At 51.9% G+C, this 19,508-nt stretch overlaps 1 protein-coding gene across 1 annotated transcript; it reads left to right on the forward strand.

Moving 5' to 3' along the window:
• Positions 1-3,204: 3,204 nt before the first annotated feature.
• Positions 3,205-18,739, forward strand: VWA1 (von Willebrand factor A domain containing 1). Its single transcript, XM_027702145.1, has 6 exons — positions 3,205-3,827; positions 8,620-9,183; positions 13,612-13,890; positions 14,413-14,685; positions 15,718-15,987; positions 17,076-18,739. Exons 1-6 carry the CDS (start codon positions 3,755-3,757, stop codon positions 17,114-17,116), a joined length of 1,500 nt encoding a protein of 499 aa, XP_027557946.1. The 5' UTR covers positions 3,205-3,754; the 3' UTR covers positions 17,117-18,739.
• The last annotated feature ends 769 nt before the right edge of the window (positions 18,740-19,508 follow it).

The following is a 19,508-nucleotide window of genomic DNA, read 5'->3' on the forward strand; positions in this document are numbered from 1 at the left end:
GAGGCACTCTGAATTTAGGGTTGAGGCACTCTGAATTTAGGGTTGAGAGTCTAGGCTGCTCCTGCACTTCACTGGCTGTATTCTTGTGTTGTGTGACATTTTAGGATGCTTTGGGATAAAAGAGATCATCTATAAGCTAAACCTTACCTCACTGTGGAGTCATTCCTAGGCACTGGTCGACTCCTGAGAAACATAAAACTGGTGAATGCAGCGAGTAAACACGTCTATTTTTGTAGTTTGTCTTCCAAGTCAAACAAAAATAAGAGATGACTTGAGGCTGGACACTCCACGACACACTGTTAACTGAGAAGTGGCAGCACGGGGCCTGATCCTCTGCTGGGAGTCAGGCTGGCATTTCTGGGGTCAGGGAGTTGAAGTTCATGCCCTCTGGCCACGCAGCCTGGAGCTGTGTAGAAGCTGAGTGTGAGTGGGGCAGTGGGATGAGCTGTGCCTGGTCATTTTGGGGGAAAACCTGGGAATGCCGTTGGTGTTTTGGTGGCTCTCAGCATCCTCTGCTGGGGTCTGATCTTCCAGCCCAAGACCTGGTGCACGGGTTCCAGTTGGATCCCTGGCTCCTTGGGTATCTCCCCACCTGTGCTGGGCTGCACAAACCTGCCCTGGAGCCCAAGGGGAAGTTTTCACCCCCGCCATCCTCCCGCTCCGCTTCCTTTCCAAATGGGGAATTTCCAAACTGCCATATATAGATCCCCCAGCAAACAAACCCGCCTATGTGGAGCTGAAACAAGGCTGTGTTCCCAAAAGCCCGTGTTTGTTCCAGCTGCAGTCATTTGTCTCGGAGAGGATGTTGCATCTCTCCAGAAATTGTGGGTTGTTTACATCCCTGGAGTGTCACAGCAGCCACAGCACGACACCAGAACCAGCTGAGGGCTTGTGCTCTGTAAAATATGTGTGTGTACCTGCCTGAGCCTCACTCAGCAACATCACAACCAAAATGGGGTTGATTGGGGGGGTGGTGGCTTTCATTTGGGATTTTTGGTTTTTCCTTCTTGCAGTTGTCAGTTGATCCTGGGCTGTTCTGTGCCTGGATCACCCTCGGGGGGAATTTTGGCCAAGTCCAAGGCAGGTGGAGAACCTGAGCTGAGCCTGAGCTGAGATCTGCAGCCAGAGTTTGAGCTCAATTTATGCAGGAGCAGATCTGGAGTGACACTTGAAGAGTGCAGGATGCATCCAGGAAAGAATCAGCATGAGCAGGCACCAGCCTTACTGGAAACAGGATTTGCCAATTACTGTAAAGTTTAAAAATAAACCCGAACTGTGTTAAGATCTAATTATTTTCCAGGCTGCTTTTTCCTGCTTCCACCTATCCCAGCAGGACCTACAGGGACATAAAGGCTGAAATCCCTCCAGGCTGCAGGGTGTGAGGCTGAATGGCATTCACATTGATAAAATGGCAAAAAAAGGGAATTATTCTAAGATGAGCAACACTTCCTTGGGAAGTGAGTAATGGAAGGAAATCATCTCCAGATACCCACCAGCCCTGTTCAAGGGGCTCTGGATGTGCATCTGAGAGCCCTGGGAACAAGACCCAGAGCATTTCTAGATCATTTTCTCAGAACAGGACATTGGGGCAGGAGGAGGATGGGGCAGGACTGTCTGGGTTCGTTGATGAGAAGCCAATGGTCTGCAGTGGGGCAACACTTGCTTCCTCCAGCTCATCCCTTCGGTATCCCAGGTCCAGAATCCAGCCAGTGTGAGAACAGCAAGCAGGACATACACACACACCAGGAGAGAACAAGGATGAGACTGGACAAATCCTGCACTCAGCAGGGGCTTGGAAAGCCTTTTACCTCCTTGGCTGCCACCATGGTCGATGCAGCAGCACCTGAATGGAATGTGAATCTCTGCAAAAGGAGCTGATGGATTTGCTCAGATTGGTGAATTAGACCACGGTGTGATTTGCTTTGCTGTGTGATTTTTCCCTGGAAAAATTCCTTGCCACGTGAGGCTGCAGACTGACAGCTCCTCTGCCACAGTACCTGCTCCTCCTACTGCCTCAGGACCCAGATTGGCACCTTTGAGGGGATCTCAGGATGAGAGCAGGGGTATCTCCTTCTCTTGAGCATCTGGGATAGTGCTTATCCCAGCCTGTGGGAACCAGTGGATGATGCTGCCTCTCATACAGGGCTACATGGGACACAGTCATTGCACAGCCTGACGCTGCACAGCTCCTGTGTGAGGCAGATGGTACCAGGCTGGCAGGGGAACACCAACCAAGTGCCCAATTAGCTGACTGAATCCACGGTCTCTCAATTAGATCCGATTTTTTGGGCCTGTTCTGACTTTCCACTTGGTGGACGAGTTTGGATACAACTTTTTTCCCCCCTGCACACCCCTTGGCCCCTAACTCCTCTTCGCTTTTTTTGCAATCCCCCAGGGGGGGAGAAAATCAAACTGGGGGAAATATTGCTCACTGGTTTCATAAATCCCACAAAATTCTGAGCATTCCTCCTCTGCTGTTTTTCAGCCTGTCCTGTTGGTCACTCCCTGTGTTAAGAAGGTGATGGTTGATGAGTGTCTTCATAATTAGGTGGAACTTTCCAGCTTTTTCCTCTACGAGTAACATCTTGGATCTGTCCAGAAGCAGCCAAAAACCCACAGGGAAAGAGGGAAAGGGGCTGTTGTCACCTGTAGCTGATGAGTAGGAGCCAGAAGCAGATCCATGGAGAGCAGGGCAGCCAGGAGAAGGGAAAGGTTTGGTTTGGTTTGTATTCTGGCTGATTCTCCTGCACGGGAGCATTGAGAGGCTGCAGCCAGTGCAGGCTGACCCCTGGGGGCTTTGGGATTTGCTCTCTGCCAAACTCTGAGCCCCTTCCATCCAGCAAGACGTTTGTCACAGGTTTATCTTTAGGTGTGTGAGTCCCCTCTGACTCAGGAGCGCAGACCTGAGGATGTATTTAACACCACGCCGAGGGAGATGATCCACGGGCGCTCCCCAATTCCCAGGATCGCTCCATCCCCTCTCCCACCCCGGCAGCAGCTCTGTGCAGGCTCTGTGACTGCACCAGCCCTTCCCCAGGGCACAGCAGGTCCGTGTGTCCCCCCGTGTGTCCCCCAGGCAGGGCAGGGACACGCTGGGCAGCGCTAGGACCTGCGGAATGCTCCGTGCCTCCTCCCCGAAGATTAGCCAATATTCCCAGGGCAGGGCAGCTCCCCAGCCTTTCTACTTTTTTTCTTTCCTTTATATACGTGTTTCTCCTTCTTCCAGCTCATTCCAGAGCAGAGAGCTTTGGATTTCTCTGAGCTTTTCCCTCCTTTTTTTCTCCCCCCCTCCTTGGCAGCTGGCCCGCTGCCAGTGTCTCTCGCAGGGCCAAAGTTTTTATCTACGGGGATATATTTTTCAAACCAGCCCAGCTGCACTCGGGCTGCAACCGAATCCCCCCCCCCCCGCTCCTGGGGCAGGCTTAACTTCGGGGAGAGGAAGAGCAGCAGGGGTGCCGTGTGTGCCTCTCCTCCAGCTATTCCTGTCAAGATGGATTTATGACTCTAAAAGGAGTGTGGGGGGGGCAAGGGGGGGAAGGAAGGAAAATTGCCTCCAGGAGCCAGAGCTTGCACCACAGCCCAGCGAAACGCACGGGGAGGAGCAGCCGGATCCCGAGGCATGAGCAGCGTGGAAGTGGCACCCCGGGATCTGGCGGATCCGTGCGCGTACTATGACTGATCTTAAGCTTTTCATCTGCCTTCACAGAGCCCGGCTGCTGGATTTAAGGTAGTTTGCCCAGGACCAGGCTTTGCTATGTTGGCCAAGGCGGTGCTTTCTCTCGGTCTGTGGCTGCGGTTTGCTGCGGGACAGGACACACCTGAGCGAGGTGAGTGCCTGGAAAGGCGAGGCATTCCCGTGGTGCTTTCCCCCATTTAATACCTCCTGCTCCACAGAGCTTCTCCCGAAACCTTTTCAGAATAAAAGCTGAGGTCGTATTGACGCTTTAGGTGTAGAGTTATACTTGTGTGTTCCTTTGCTGGCACAAACAAACAAACCTGCCTAAAATCACCTATTGGAAATGTTGTCCTGTTTGTTTCCAGTAGGGAAAAGGAAACTATTTCAAAAACTTGCAGAGTTTAGTGTAATCATATGGAAAAAATCCTTGCTCCTCACTGTTACCTCTGTTCTGAAGGACACGCATTAAGAGAAGTAAAACCAGTGATTAACACTATCCTTGTCTTCTCCTCTTGCTAATCTCTGTCATTCAGTTATTACAGTTTCTCTTTAAAATGCTTTCTCTTGGACACTGTTCGTGGAAAATGAGTGTGGGTCAGTCCTGCAGAACTGACAGTGGGAAAAGGGATGTGGAGGAGGTGAATGTCTCATTCCTGGTCCCTGCACTGTGGTGCTGGGCAGAGACTTATCCCACACCGTGGTGGCTGAGCTGGTGCAATTCATTTTTGAACTGCCTTTTTCCTCACAAGTAGGAAAGGTTCTGTGGCTGCAGGGCTAGTGCTGGTTGTGTCTGGTTTTCACTGCACCTGGGAAGTGTAATCCAGTGGGAAAGGGGAGAGAATCTCATATCTGTGTGGACAGGAGGTCCTCGGACTCAGAGAGCAGCTCAGACTGCTGGGGTCTGATTCTGTTTCTGGTACCCAGAGCAGGCTGTGTCTGTAGCTCAGATCTCCTTGCAGGGTGCTGGATTCTGTCCCTCAGTGTCCCAAGCTGGTTCAGGAATGGTGCTGCTGCTTCTGGCATTGCCGCAGCGCTCAAAGTCCACGCAGGCAGCCGTCATTCCTATTGTCCTGCCACTCTGCTGCCCTGGGAGTGTATGTGGCAGCTTCCCAGCTCGGGCTAAAAACAATGCTCAGACCTTCAGGGCATGCGACAGAGCAAGCCGCGGCATTCCAGAGGGATTGTGCCTTGCTCCAGAGGCGGAGGTGTGTGCTGTGTTACTGCCGGGCACCCGCAGGGGAATGAACCTGCTGGTGGGGGAGAGATGCCCACCCAGCAGCTTTTTGATGTGGAGCCTCCTCAGCTCCTCTGGGGGCTCCCTAAGGCAGCCCCGAGCAAGCAGCTGGCCTGGGAGGGCTCCTGGGAATGGGATGGTGCTTGTCCAGAGGTGTTGGGATGCTGTGCCCTGATCACACACCGAGAGGGGCTGTTTGAGAGGTCAGGATGCACATCCATAACCCTGTTCCCTTGGGACTTGACCGAAGGTGAAGGACTGTGGCTTCATTCCAGCTGCAGTGGGCAAAGGGAAGAAGCTGCTGGACGGCCAGTGGTGCTTCCACACGCTCAGGAATGATTAGATTGTTCAGGGCAGTGGGTATTGATTTCATGCACCAAGGCACAGAGTCAAGGCAGAGCATCACACGGTTCCACCACTTTCCTCTATGGGTCCAGATTCAGATCTCTGTTGCATCAGTGTAAAGTGTGACCATTTGATAGTCTGGGCTTTGATAAATGAAACCAGATTGTCATTACTGGGTTACTCTGGACGAGCATCAGCTGAAAATGATGGGGATGTTGCCATCCCTGTGGAGGCAGTGAGTGAAAAATAAAGACTTGGCCCATCCATACCCACTTTGTAGGGAGCCCTTACTGATCTCTGAAGCACAGCTCAGCACCTGCTGTAATTCCAGGATTCCAGATCTCTTGAGGCTCCAAATAAAACAGCAGAGATAATGAAACTCCTGGAAAGATCCTAAGAGATGACAGCACAGCTTCCTTCCTGCCGTTGGGATTTGTCTGAAGGGCCATTTCTCAACCCTCAGCCTGAAATCCATGGCACAGACGAGCTGGAACCTGCACGGGCAGTTTGGGCTTTTAGTCACACAAGTTTATTGTGCCTGGTGGGGCTCAGCTCCTCAATCAAGTGTGTGATCAACTCCTCTCCCCTGGCACAGCCTTCTCTGACGTGGTTTGAAGTGTAAAACCCCTCCTGGGTGGCTTGGTGGGACACCTCTCTGTCTGGGAGAGGTGGTGCCTTTCCCCTCCTGCCTCTCACTGTGATCCAAAGGGGCCACAGGGAAGCACAGTCCGTGTTCCTCAACCTCCAAACCTGCCTCCACTCACAGGAGAACCTTTTTTTTTCCCTCGCGTGGCCAAACAACGAGATGAGAAGACAAATGTGGAACGTCAAGCACAGTTAACCAAGACAGGACATGATCTTTTCTGGCTGTAATTATGCTCCACGAGCTCCAAGCCCCACGTAAATCAGGCGTGTGGCATGTGTTCAGGTCCCAGCTGAGAGCAGGGGGAGCTCTGCAAGCGGATGTCTCCTGTCAGCATCACAGGGAAGTCTGGCCAGCTGTTTTTCTCCTGGAAGAGCCAACAGGCAGCACCGTGTCTCCATAGTGACGTGTTGCTCCCCTGTCAGTCCCTTCCAAACGCTTCTCTGCGTGTCTGATCTGAGTTTATCGACCAGGCAGCGACAAGAGGATCCTGCCCTGTGCTCTCTGTCGTTCCCTGGAGTCAAGCAGAGCGCAGTGACAGGAGGTCTGCAGAGTGATTCCAAGCGAAGACCTGACAGGGGAGCGCTCGTGGATGCCTCTTCCCTCCAAATCCCGCTGAAAGTGAGAGATCCTCACTTGGCACGCTGCCAGGCGGCCAATCATCATCCCTCCGTCTGGAGCGAGGGAACTGCCCGAAAACAGCAGCAGCCGCTTGCGTAAGGCAGGGATTTAGCGGCAACCAACCTCCCCGGCCCCACCTCTGGCACGGATGGCATGTTTGGGTTGGATGCGGGACAAGGAGCAGGGAGAAGGATGAGGGGAAGGACGAGGGGGTGCCCAGTGGCTTTGGAAGCGTTGCCACGCTCCTGGTGCAGCGAGAGCCTTTGTCTCGATTTTTTTTTCCTTTTAACGGGTTCTTTCCGCCGCCAAAATCTGAATGGGAGCGATTCGTTTGCATCTCCTGCAGGGCTGAGTGTTAGGTAGATGGCGTTTGTCTGCACGAAGGATGAGGCTTCTGCTCCACCCACAGACAGTCCCTTCAGCTCCAAAATACACCCTGCCCACCACTGGGTTTAGCTGTTGGTTTTGTTAACCAGTTGTTAATCAGTTGTTGTTAATCAGTGCTTTCTCCCCTGCAGGCAGAACCTTGTGGTGTCAGGCTGTAGCTGTTCCTAATTAACACAGCTATTCCCAGCTATGCTTGAAGGATGGCAGTGTTCTGCCCAGCTCTCTGGGTGCCCCAGACCTGCAGGGTACAGACCAGAGGGCACGGCTGTGACTCTCCTTTGATGTCCTTCTCTTTGAGTGGGGTGTTCCATGCTGGTTTTCCCAGGGGTGTTCCCTGTGCGGGTAGTTCTGGCAGCAGTGGGATTTCTGCTTGTGTTTGCTCCCTCGGGGTGAACTCCAGATTCCCCTCCCAGGGTTTGTGCATGTGACCCTGTTGTTTACTGCTTGTGAGCAGTGTCCTCTGGCCACTGCCCCCTGCCCTGCCAGGGCCAGGAGCTTTCACAGCTGTTTGTTGCTACATTTGGGAAGCGAGTGACACTCCTCAAACCAGTGAGGAACCACGATGTTCCCCCAGGGAGGTGGCAGCCGTGTTCCAAGATCTCTCCCTGTGTCCTGCCAGCCAAGTCAGTGGCTTGTACTTCTGCCAGCAGAGAGAAAATGATAGAATATGCTGAGTTGGAAGGCACCCATCAGGATCATCCAGACCAACCCCTGGCCCTGCACAGACACCTCAACAATCCCACCCTGTCCCTCAGAGGTGCTCTGGCAGCCTTGGGGCTGTGCCCACTGCCCTGGGGAGCCTGGGCAGTGCCCAACCAGCCTCTGGGGGAAGAACCTTTTCCTGGTACCCAGCCTAAACCTCCCCCCCCTAAAAAGCAGAGAGCCATGGCTACGTGTGCTTGCCTCGCTCGTGCAGCCAGAAGCCCTAAACAAAGCCCTCCTGGAATGCCAGTAGGAGTTCCAGGAACCAGTGGCAGGGACCTGTGGGTCACAGTTCAGCTCCACTGCATGACGTGGTGATGAAATGGCAGTTGCTGCAGGCACACAGGAAAGCTCACTGGACTTCACTTTCATTTTCTGCTCAGCTCTCAGTGCCAGGTCACTGGAGGGTGTGTCTGTGGCACAGGGCTGAGCTGTGCTGGTCACATGGAATTGGCTGTGATCCAGGTGGATGGCAGGTCTCCTGCCTCCTCTTGGCCTCTCTAGATTAGTCAGAGGATCAGAGAATCACAGGATGGTTTGGGTTGGAAGGGACCTTAAAGATCATCCATTTCCACCCCCTGCCATGGGCAGGGACACCTTCCACCAGCCCAGGTTGCTCCAAGCCCTGTCCAGCCTGGCCTTGGACACTTCCAGGGATGGGGCAGCCACAGCTTCTCTGGGCAACCTGTGCCAGGGCCTCCCCACCCTCACAGGGAAGGATTTCTTCCTAATATCTAATCTAAACCTATCCTCTGTCAGTTTGAATCCCCCTTGTCCTGTCACCACAGGCTCTTGTGAACAGTCACCTCCAAGTAACTTTAACATTCTCCATTTCCGAAGGCTCTGCCTGATTTCTCCTGTCATTCCAGGAGATCTGGGGGAACTCTGCCATCTCACCAAACACCTCTCACTGAATTCTCAGATTTGGCACAGAACAACCAAAGCTTTCCTGGCAGGTTTTGGGTTCACATCCCTCCTCTTAACACTCTTCCCTCTCCCTTTCCCTTCCAGGTCCGCGGCCGCCTATTTCCAACACAGAGGGGGACCTCCTCTTCCTGCTGGACAGCTCTGCCAGCGTCTCCCACTATGAGTTCTCCAGGGTCAAGGAATTCATGTGGGACCTTTTGGAACCTTTCACCTTCGGCCCCAGAGACGTCCAGACCAGCATCATCCACATCAGCACCATGCCCACCATGGAGTTCCCGTTCGACCGGCACCCGTCCGGCGGGAGCCTGAGGCAGGCGATCCGGGACACGCGGCAGCTCATGGGAGACACCAACACGGGCAAAGCTCTGTCCTTCGCCAAGGAAAAGCTCTTCAGTGGCGAGGCTGGAGCCCGGCCAGACGTGCCCAAGGTGCTGGTTTGGGTGACGGATGGTTTCTCCACCGATGACATCTCGGAGCCCATGCAGCTGCTGAAGGACATGGGGGTGACAGTGTTCATCGTCAGCACGGGCCGGGGCAACTACCTGGAGCTCTCTGCTGCTGCCAGCCAGCCCCCAGACAAACACCTGCACTTTGTGGACGTGGATGACCTGCCCATCATCACCAAGGAGCTGCAGGATGGGATCCGAGGTAGGCTGGCGCGGGGTTGTGGTCACTGGGGGTTTGGAACGGGGCTGAAGATGAGTTCAGATGAAAAAACCACATGACAATGCCAAGCAGCCCAGAGGGAATCTTTCAAAACACCCCTGTGTGTGGGCAGCAGCGCAATCTCTCTCTGCTGGTTGCCCAGATAAGCCCACTAGTCATTTATTTAAGTGTTAATGAGGATGAGTTAATGCCTGGCTCTGCGGGGCAGGCAGTGGGAGAATCCCCCAAAACCAGTGGTCCTCCTGGCCCACAGGTGCTGCCCTTGCAAACTGCCCACAGTGCTACAGGTCCAAACATAAACCAGAGCTTTTGGGAGGTCTGGGACAAACATCTCTACTCCCCTTGGAAGGTTCCATGACTGAGTGGGACAAATTCCCTCTTGGAGATGTGTTAGTGAGATGAGTTTGTGTTTGTAAGGAGTTGTTCAGTCGGTAATGAAGGAAGGAGGCTCAGGCAGGGTATTCTCTGGATTCCTTAAAAACCCCACAAGCCTTTGAAGTGAGTCATGCAGGTCAGGCATCCGTACAATCTCAGCAGAGCAGGAAAATGCCCCCACCTGCACAGGCTGTTAACCAAAGGTTTCCCAAACGGGAAACGATTCAACCTCAGCAGGAGGCTGCTGACTGTGGGAGAGGTGTCTGAGCCCCTTGAACTTGATTTTCATATTCAGGGTGGGTTTTTTTTTCTCTGAAACGTGTGTCTGTCTGGTTCTGTGCCAGCTGATGGGGGTGGAGGACACAAAGGTGTTTCTCTGGGGTTGTGGTGGTTGCTGTGGGAGGGAACAGGCAGCAGGTCAGATTTTTCATCAGTCCATGTTTTTAAACCATCCAGGAGAGGGTCTGAGGAGATCCAAAGCCTGGCCAGGGGACAGGCACTGGGAAGCCAAGGGCAGTATCCCCTGCTGACCTGCATTCTGCACTGCCCACGGGGTGTTCTCTCCACAGCCCATCACTGTGGGACTGCCCTGACTGCAAAGCAGCCTCCCAGGTGCCTCTGGATTTGTTGGAACACTGAGGGAGTTACTATGACTCTGCAGACTTTCCACGGATTTTCTGGAGGTTCTCTCTCCATTGGAAATCCTGATTTAGTTCCTTATTTGCCTTTTGCTCTGTGAGTTGGTTGGAGCTGGGTTTAGTGTCCCAGTAACCCTTTCCACAGAATCTTCCCTGTGTAGCAATTCCTTGCTGTTTCCAGCTGTGTTCATTTAACAAACCCCACACAGGGACTGTGTGTTCTCCCCCAAACACTCACTTCTCTCCCGTGCATGGGGCAGTGCCAACAGCCCCCCTCCTGTACCAGACCCCCAGATGTTTTCTTTCAGTGGTTATTTAGCTTCTAGAGCATCCTGGATCCAGATGGTATAAAACAGCATCCCAAAATGAGAAATCTCCTGCAGCACAAGATTGTCTTGAAGATCATAAGGTCTGCAAGGGTAATAACTACTCTGCTGTGCCTGAGGGCAGCATTCTGTGCATCTACCAGGTCTAAAAGCTACTAGTCTGGGATTTTAATGGAAGGTGAGATTCCCACGTGAATCCAGGGGTTGGTGCTTTAAGGAAAATACCAGACATTGGCAACATCACCTGAGTTAACCTTTCTAAAGTCACAGATGTCCACTCTCCCCCACCTGGAGGAGGCAGCCCTCAATCCCCACCCCTCCTGCTTCTGGCCCCTGGGAGAGCAGGGACAGGCAGGATCCTTGGCAGGCAGAAATTAGACCTTTCCAACTGTGGAATGGCCCAGACTGGTTTAATTGTCACTGCTATCTTCATCTTCATCTCTTGCTACTGTTAAAAAAACAGTGAAGCCTTTTGTAGAGGCACAAACAGGCTTTGTCAAGAGTTGCTCTGCTCCTTCCACCTCCTTTCCAGGAACGGGGTGTTCTGTGCCTGCTCCACAGACACCCCACCACAAGGGTCCCTGCTGAGCTGCTGCTGCCTCAGGTGGGCTGAGAACCCTCCGTGGAACAGCTCAGTCTCCACAGAGAGAGACATGCTGGACCTGAAATAGTGCCAGTGATGCTGCTACGTGGAAGGGGTGCAAGACAGCAGACTGTGGATGGATGCGTGTGTTCACACCCTCTCTTTTTCCTTGGCACATGGTCCCGACACAACAAGTCTGCAGAAGGCAGCTGCCAGCCAGCCTGGCTATGGCACAGCTGGCTCCTTCTGAGTGGGAAAGAGAGGAACTCAGGCTGGGAAGGAGCACAGGCTCTTTCCACTGCATCTTATATATCAGTATGTACCCAACAGATGGCATTTGGTGCTCTCCTGGGGAAGGACCAACCTTGTGAAACCAGGGCATTCCTCTGAGGTGACACCAGGTTCTGTGCTTGCTCCCACTTGCTCTCCACTCAGCCCCTTGAACTGACAGCTGCTGACTTGTTCCATCCTCAGGCTCCACCTTCTGAGCCAAGTTTTTGGAGGAGCCCATGTGCCCAGCAGGCACAAAACATCAGCCACTTCCCATGGGTACTCAGCTCAGGGTAACACGTTTCTGATCTGAAATCAAGTCCTGGATAACTTCTGGCACGGTGAAGTCCTCTGGTGTCTTCACCTGGAATTGAATATAAGCAGATGACCAGAGGGAGGGATCTCAGACCTTGAATTTCCACCCTGGTAATGGAGGAGTGTATTCCCTCCCTCCCAGAACCAGAATCCTCCCCCATCCATATCAAACCAGAGAACTAAACCCGTGAAGCAGAAGTGGTTTGTCCCAAATCCCTGCAGCAGAGAGGGGACCATCCACCCAGGGCTGGAAAGGTTCACCTGCTGCCCCTCAGGAAAGCAGCAGCATTCCTGCAAGTCTGATCCTGACCTTGCCAGAGTTCAGAGGATGCCAACAAACTTGTGGCTGCAAAATAGTGCTTCAAAGTCACCAAGAGGCAGGAGGTGGAAGGAAAAGTGTGTCATGAGCTGCCTCTGAGCGTTGCTGGATCCTGCCTGGGTCTAATACAGGAGATTAACTTGCTGCTTCCCTCTGGGAACAAGGAGGTGCTGGGAAGCACTCCATGAACATCTATTTTCTGGGGATTATTGCCCTCTTTATATGCTTAAAGAATCTGTGATCTGGCAAGGAGGGGCAGAGCTGTTTGCCGTGGGCTTCCTGTGCCCTGTCACTTTGATGTGCCTGATTTATTCACAGTGTCCCTGAAACTCCAGGCTCACTTATTTCCATTCCCTGAGCTTTTGGCAGGACTTTTGGCACTGAGGCCTTTCCTCTGCTCCCTGTTCCTTCGTGGCTTGGCCACTGGTGTTTTGTGGGGCTCACAGAAGGGTGCAGCATCCCAGGACCTCTGATCCTTCTCCCAGCCTCTCCACGCTCCAAGCGGGTGGAGTGCTGCTGGCTGGCAGCATGTGGATGGGAGGGCAGGGCATGGAGCAGGCAGGGAAATGTTCCTGCCTGCCTGGGAGAGCCAAAGAACAGCTCAGAGGAAAAACTGAGGCTGTTTTACTTGGTACAGGGGAGTTGGCAGGGACTCTGAGCAGCTTGGAGGAGGAGAAGCTGATCCTCTCCCTGTTAAAGGACAAGTCTGGGAGTGCAAAGTGACCCCACTTTGCAGGTCTGGGCAGACTTTTGTGCCTCTTTTTTCCTCTGTGCATTGGGGAGCCAGACAGAACTACCCACAGGACTCTGTGAAGGATTTAGGCATGAGCTGGAGGGTTCTATCGTAATGTTTCAGGAGTGACACTGTGCAGGGCAAATGCACTTCTTCAAGGCTCGGGGTGCTTCTAAAAATTCTTTAGAAATAGAAGAGCATCTTTGTGTTTTCATATGTCACTCCCCTGGAGAAACAAAGTCCCGTGTGTTTCTGCCCCTCTGGAAGACCAGAGAACAGTGGAATTCTGCCCAAGATGGGCTTGGGAGGCCACGCATGTGGGAAGGGTCAAGTAACAGAGGAAGCTGGGGGTGATGTGAGCATCAGAAGAGGTATTTGTGCCTGGCATTTGGGGTCTGAGACTCAAAGGTAGCGTGAGCCTTGAAGAGAAGCCTCTGTGCAGGGGCGGGGAGAGGTGAGACGGCACAAGAGGGCTCTGAATGTTGAATGTCACTGAACAACAGAGCTCTGTGAAACCCCGTGGGCAGTGACCTCAGCTGGGGTGAATTCAGCTGGCTCAGCAATGCTGGGCAGTCCCCAGTTCCTGCCCCTTCTTCCTGGCCACTGGGCACTGGCAGAGAGCAGGGAGAAATGTAGTTCTTCACACTCTGGGCCGCTTCACACACAGGACAGAATTCAGCAGTTTGGCTTCGCTGGGAGGTGGTTTCCACAGGGAGCTCAGGATGGGCCACACCTTGGTGACTTCAGGGATCAGCCAGTGCTGCTGCCAGCTGCATCTCCCACCCAGAAGGGCTGGGATTTCAGATGTTCCATGTTCTGTGTATTGATTCCTGCCCCTGTTTCCCTTGCAGATGTTCTCCAAGCCAATCGGCTCCACGCAGTCGATGTCACCTCAAGCAGCTTCCGTCTGATGTGGCCCAAGCTGCTCTCCCAAGAAACTGGCTACTACACCCTGGAATATGCCCCAAGAGATGATCCAGCAAGGAAGAGGACAAAGCAGGTGTCTGGGGCTCACACCAGCCTCGTGCTGAGCAACCTTGCACCAGAAACCACTTATGAGGTGGCCCTCATTCCTGAGTCCAACGTCCACTACTTCCCTCCCCAGACAACGAGGGTTACCACACTGGCAGGTAAAATGTGTGAGGCTGCAGCAGCTGCTCTGGGAACAAGGAGCTCCCTGTCTCCTACCTGGAGGCTGGAGGAGCAGCTGGGGGAGAGGAGGGTGCTGGAAGCAGGTGTATGTGACTGATGGGAACTCTGTGTAAGAGGGAAGGAGAGGGGGAGCGCTCGGAGCAGAAACCAATCCCTCTGTGCAGACCAATCATTTGGGCCAGAGAGTAACTTAGATTTATGCTGGATGGCAACATGCAAAAAGGTGGCACACTGAAAACCCGAGCAAAGCCAAGGTGAACTTGTGTCTGATATTAATTTCTTGTGAGCAAGAACAGTTCTGGCTGTGTAGTTCTGGCCAGTCTGTGCAGCACAGGTAGAGAAATCAATCTCTTTGGGCTGAGTGGGGTTGTGCTGACCTGGGTGACTATCAACATCCACTTGCTGGGTTGATTTTCTTCCATCTCCTGAAAGCCAAGTATGGTGTAGGTCAATTATGCTTGAATTACATCCTCACTCATATTTCTTTTCATTTCTTCCAGAGGAGATAAGCCCAGCTCAGGTTCTCATCTCAGAGTCTGGGCCACGCAGCTTCCACGTGAGCTGGGCTCCCACCCTGGACAGTGTGATGGGCTACCAGGTCCTGTATGGACCCCTGCCAGGGAACTCAGTGAAGGTGCTGGAGGTGGATGGGAGCCACAACAGCACCGTGGTGGAGAATCTGGCACCCAACACCACCTACCTGGTGACTGTGACTGCAATCTACAGGTCGGGGAAGGAGAAATCCCTGTCAGCCAAGGCGTGCACCCAGGAAGGTGAGTGAGCAGCAGGGAACAAGGAGTCTCTGGAGCATCCCTGTGTCTTTCCCACCTGCCTCTAGGTGAGGCCAGAGAACTCTGAATCCAGTTACTGGGGTGGGATGGCAAGGGGAAAGCTGCAGCTTCTGATGATGTGCCATCAGGATGCAGCAGGTGTGTGAGGACTGAAGAGAATCAGACACACACAGTATAATGGATGTTACAGGGGGTGCTGATGCTGCTGGTTCAGCACAAGCAGAATGGACATGGAGATTGCCAGATCTCTAAAAGAGAAAGAAAACTGCCTTTTCCTCCTGTCTCCTCAGTGTCTGTTCATTGTGATTGAGCATTCGAGGGGTAGAAGTTTAACCAGAAGCTTCTCCTTTGAAGAAATACCTGTAAAGGTATTGCAGGAGGCAAAGTCCAGCTCTTATCAGGGCTCAAGAGTGAGGAGCTCAGGGAATGACAGAGCTGAGGGTGTGGGAGGTCACAGTCAGTGCCTAAGGGTGTGAACAAAAGTACTTTGTGCTGGACAAAGTTAAGGACTAATTAGGCCGAGCTCCTCCATTGTGGAGATGTAGAGTTATGTTGGGTCTCTGCATCTACCAGGTCTAAAAGCTACTAGTCTGGGATTTTAATGGAAGGTGAGATTCCCACATGAATCCAGGGATTGGATGCTTTAAGGAAAATACCAGACATTGGCAACATCACCTGAGTTAACCTTTCTAAAGCCACATATGTCCACTCCTCCCTACCTGGAGGAGGCAGCCCTCAATCCCCACCCCTCCTGCTTCTGGCCCCTGGGAGAGCAGGGACAGGCAGGATCCTTGGCAGGCAGAAATTAGACCTTTCCAACTGTGGAATGGCCCAGACTGGTTTAATTGTCACTGCTATCTTCATCTTCATCTCTTGCTACTGTTAAAAAACAGTGAACAACAGAAAACAAAGCCCAGGCTGGCTGGCAGCCCCTCCTCGGGGGAGAATAGGGAGGGAGGCAGGAAGGACCTCTCCAAATGTCCCACAGCGGTGACACGGATCTTCTTCCTCCAGAGGGCTCCAAAGTGAGGCACCTTCGCTTCGAGGACATGGGCCCCAACACCCTGAAAGCCTCCTGGGATTCTGCTGACGGGCAGGTCCTGGGTTACAGGGTGCGGTGCCGGCGGCAGACGGGCCCGGCCTCGGTGCTCAGCGTGTCCCCGCGGGTGCACAGCGTGCTGCTCACAGACCTGGCCTCGGGCACCACCAACAAGGTCTGCGTGAAGCCCGTGTACAGGAACCAGCCCGGCAAGAGGCTCTGCCGCGTGGTGCACATGCAGCCAGGTGAGCTGGAGGGGCAAAACATGTCCTGGGGGCCCTCAGCCCAGGGTCCTGAAGGGCCCTGATGCTCCAAAACCAAACTCCTTAACACCAATTTGTGGGTGTTGTTTATTCATCAGCATGCCGGGCATGGGGAGGAGAGCTCCTCTCAACTGACAGATGGACAGGGCTTTTTATCACACACACTCTTCATGTAGTCATTAGATGGTCTTGCTTACTTAATACATATTCATTAGTTTGCTTTACACAGTCACACCCTTACTGGAAGTCCTTTTTTGGTCCTTCTGGGTCTTCTTCCTTGTCTTGACCTCAGTTCTTGAGCGGCCACAGCATCGTAGTATTTCACCCCCCAAAACTGTAACATTTGTTCTTTATCTCGTTTGGGTACACAGAGCTTAGTTTATGTGCTGTTTGAGTTACATCCCTTATCTAATTCTCTAGGGCTTCTCTAAGATTATGTTGTTCCTTATTTGGGCATTCTGGGATATTGTGAGTAAAGTTTCTGTTTCTCCTGTGAGCCCTGAGGTGCTGGAGAACCAGCACAGAGGAGCCCTCGTGCCTGGAATATTCTGTGCTCATCAGCTGGCTTGTCATGGGGCTTCATCACAGCACCAAACTGACCACGGATGGGCTCTTTTCCCCTATTTTTCGGAGCAAGGCTCCTCCTAGTGGAGCACATGGCAGGCAGGAGGAAAAGTGTACAGTGGAAACAGTCCTGGAACTACTTTGGGATGCCAAGGGTGGGAATACTGCTAAAAGCTGGCATGGGCATTGGAAACACTGTTTAATTTGGAACATCCCAACGTGGCTGGGACCAGGTAACTATTAAAGCCAGTTACTGAGACACAACACATCTTCTTTCTTCCTCCTGCTGCCCAGAAGCCACTTCCTGCCATGGAACAAAAAGAGATTCTGGATAGGATTAAGTAAGAGCTGAACAGAAGCTGTGTGGCTGTGCAGAAGCACGGCTTTTTTCCCAGCAGGTGGCTGGAGGGAGAGTAAAAACGACCACAGGGGCAAGAGATCTCTGACTCAGTCAAATTTGGAGAAGGGTGGATAAAGCTGACATTGTATTTCTTGTGTTCTTCCAGCTACAGAGGCCCAGGGGTACAGGCACAGACAGAGAGCGTGACGGACTGGAGTGAACTGATTCCCAGCAGAACAAGGGATCCTGCTTGGACAAAGACTTGGACGAAAAGGAGGGGTCAGGGGAAGCTCAGGGGTCACCTCCCAGCCTGCACTGTCCCTTGAGGTGTCCTGGTGGTCGAGCCCAAAGGTGTCCTCAGCTAAGTTCTCTGAAAGCTTAAAGGTTTGGCTTGGCTGGGTGGAATGACCAATCTGAGTGATAGATCCCAAATCCGTACCCTCTTTTATATAAATATGCCCAAACAAATAACAAACAGAAGGCAAAGTGGTGAACCCTCACTCTTGCTTGCTTGCTGCCTGTTCTCTATTTATTAAATGTCAATACAGTTTTATTTTTGCAGCTTCTAAGCACGTTCTAGACTTGACTGTTCACTGCCCTGGCCTTTCATCCAGGACACTCTGAGGAAGATTCCATGTGGCCAAATCCATTCCTGCTCTCAACAGCCACTGAACCTGGAGTCTGAGAGAGCAGGAAACTCGAAACCATGGGAATTTGCTTTCCCAGTAGGTTACTCCAGAGCTCTGAGCCCTCAGCTGAGCTCGAGGAGCAGCAGTGAGTCCAGAAAAGCCAGACAGCAAGACCATCTAGAGCACTTATTTTTGTTTCTCCTTCAAATGCACACCTCCAAACAGCAGTGCAGTCCTGCCTGGATCATCACCACTGCAATCATTTCACCAAATTGGATGTGAGTCCTGCTGTCAGAGCAGCTATATGGAGATTAATTAGCCTGTTCTGTGACTAATTACAGGCAATAAGTCTCCAGCACTATCATTCCTCTGCACATACCTAGCACATATTTAGTGTCTTGTCCTGGGCTTCCACCCAGTGCTAAGCTTGAGCTACACTTAAAAGTCAGTTTTTTAGGGGAGAAGAGTAGATCTGATTCTTTCCTTTTGGCCCCAGGCTTGAATTTGCTGTCACTAAGCTCCTTTGGAAAGCGGAGCTGGAAAAAAACCACAAATTAAATACCTAGTGACAAAGGAACTCCTCTCCAAATTCAGGGCTTAGGGCTGTAAAGAAATGTAAATACTTCTCTGCTAAACTCCAGATCAGTGGGAACACCCTCCCTCAGTAGCACTTGCTCTGTTTTAAATGTATTGCTTATTTGTCCTACACGTGGAACCCATTTTTTAAAGTGCTGTTCTTTGGAGAGCCCCATCCAGTGTCACAAACCCTCCCTTAGCTCTGCTTTGGACTTCTTAAAACAGCTCCTTTTGGAGCTGAGAGGAACTTTATCCCTGGCCTTGTCTCCTGAGTGCTGGATTCATCATCTGTAGGTTTATGGAGCATTTTCCACGGTCTGTCTTGCACAGGAGGAGGGGATGGAGGGAGGTGAGTCACTCATTAACTCGATAAGGAGATTTCCTATGATTTGTGTCCTCCTTTGGAATGTGCATTTGTGACTGATTAATCTCCGTGCTGAAGGGATGATAAAGCCTCTGGAATCTCTCATGCAATAAGATGATCTTGTTTGTTCTTGCTGTAGGACAGAAATTAAGTTTGCACAACTCCCTGCATAGTTTATTAATCCATTAACATGTCACCCAACCCCCCAATTGTAACAAACCCTTTGGAAGACAATTAAATATAAATACAAGAGCTATTGAATGATTACTTTGTTCTTGATGGCAAAAAGAGCAAATCTGTGGAGTGTAGCTTTTGTTCTAAGGGTTGAAAAGCTGGTGTTCATAGAGTAATAAAATCTGGGAAAGGCCTCTGTTAAATCATCTTAATTTTAAATGGCTGGAAAGTAAATGTTCTGCCCATGACTTCATAGTCTGATTTACACAAAACTTCACCCCCTATCCCTCAAAAAATGTGCTGGAAATATATAAATAGAAATATATCAATAAAGAGTCAGCTCCACTAAGAATTGTTTTGCAAAGAGCCAAAGAGTAAATGACCCTGAGATCTTGGCAGAACTGATAAGTACTTGTGAGCTGATTTTCAGGGAAATCCTGGTTCAGGACATAGATGGGTTTCCCTTCACTCCCCTTTCCTTTTACATTTGCCCTTTCCCAGCAGTTGGAGTGGGAGCCAATTTCCGAGGGAAATCCTGCTGTTTATCCTGGATAACCACAGAGATGGGTTTCCCTCCACTCCTTTTCTTTTACACTTTCCTATCATCTTTCCCATTCCACGTAGTTGAATTAGGAGCTGATTTTCAGGGAAATCCCAGAGCAGCACACAGATGGGTTTTCTTCCATTCCCCTTTTCTAAAGGCTTTTGTATTGTCTCTCCTGTTCCAACCAGTTGGACCAGGAGCCGATTTCCAGAGGAAATCCATCCCTCTGTCCCCGATAACCCCAGCGCGCCGTTTCCCGCCCCGCCCTTAGCAACGCGTCAAACTCCCGTTGCTACGCGGAAGCGCCCTTTG

The sequence above is a fragment of the Neopelma chrysocephalum genome, unplaced genomic scaffold, assembly GCF_003984885.1.
Source record: "Neopelma chrysocephalum unplaced genomic scaffold, ASM398488v2 Primary Assembly neopelma1_180, whole genome shotgun sequence".
NCBI classification, from domain to species: Eukaryota; Metazoa; Chordata; class Aves; order Passeriformes; family Pipridae; genus Neopelma; species Neopelma chrysocephalum.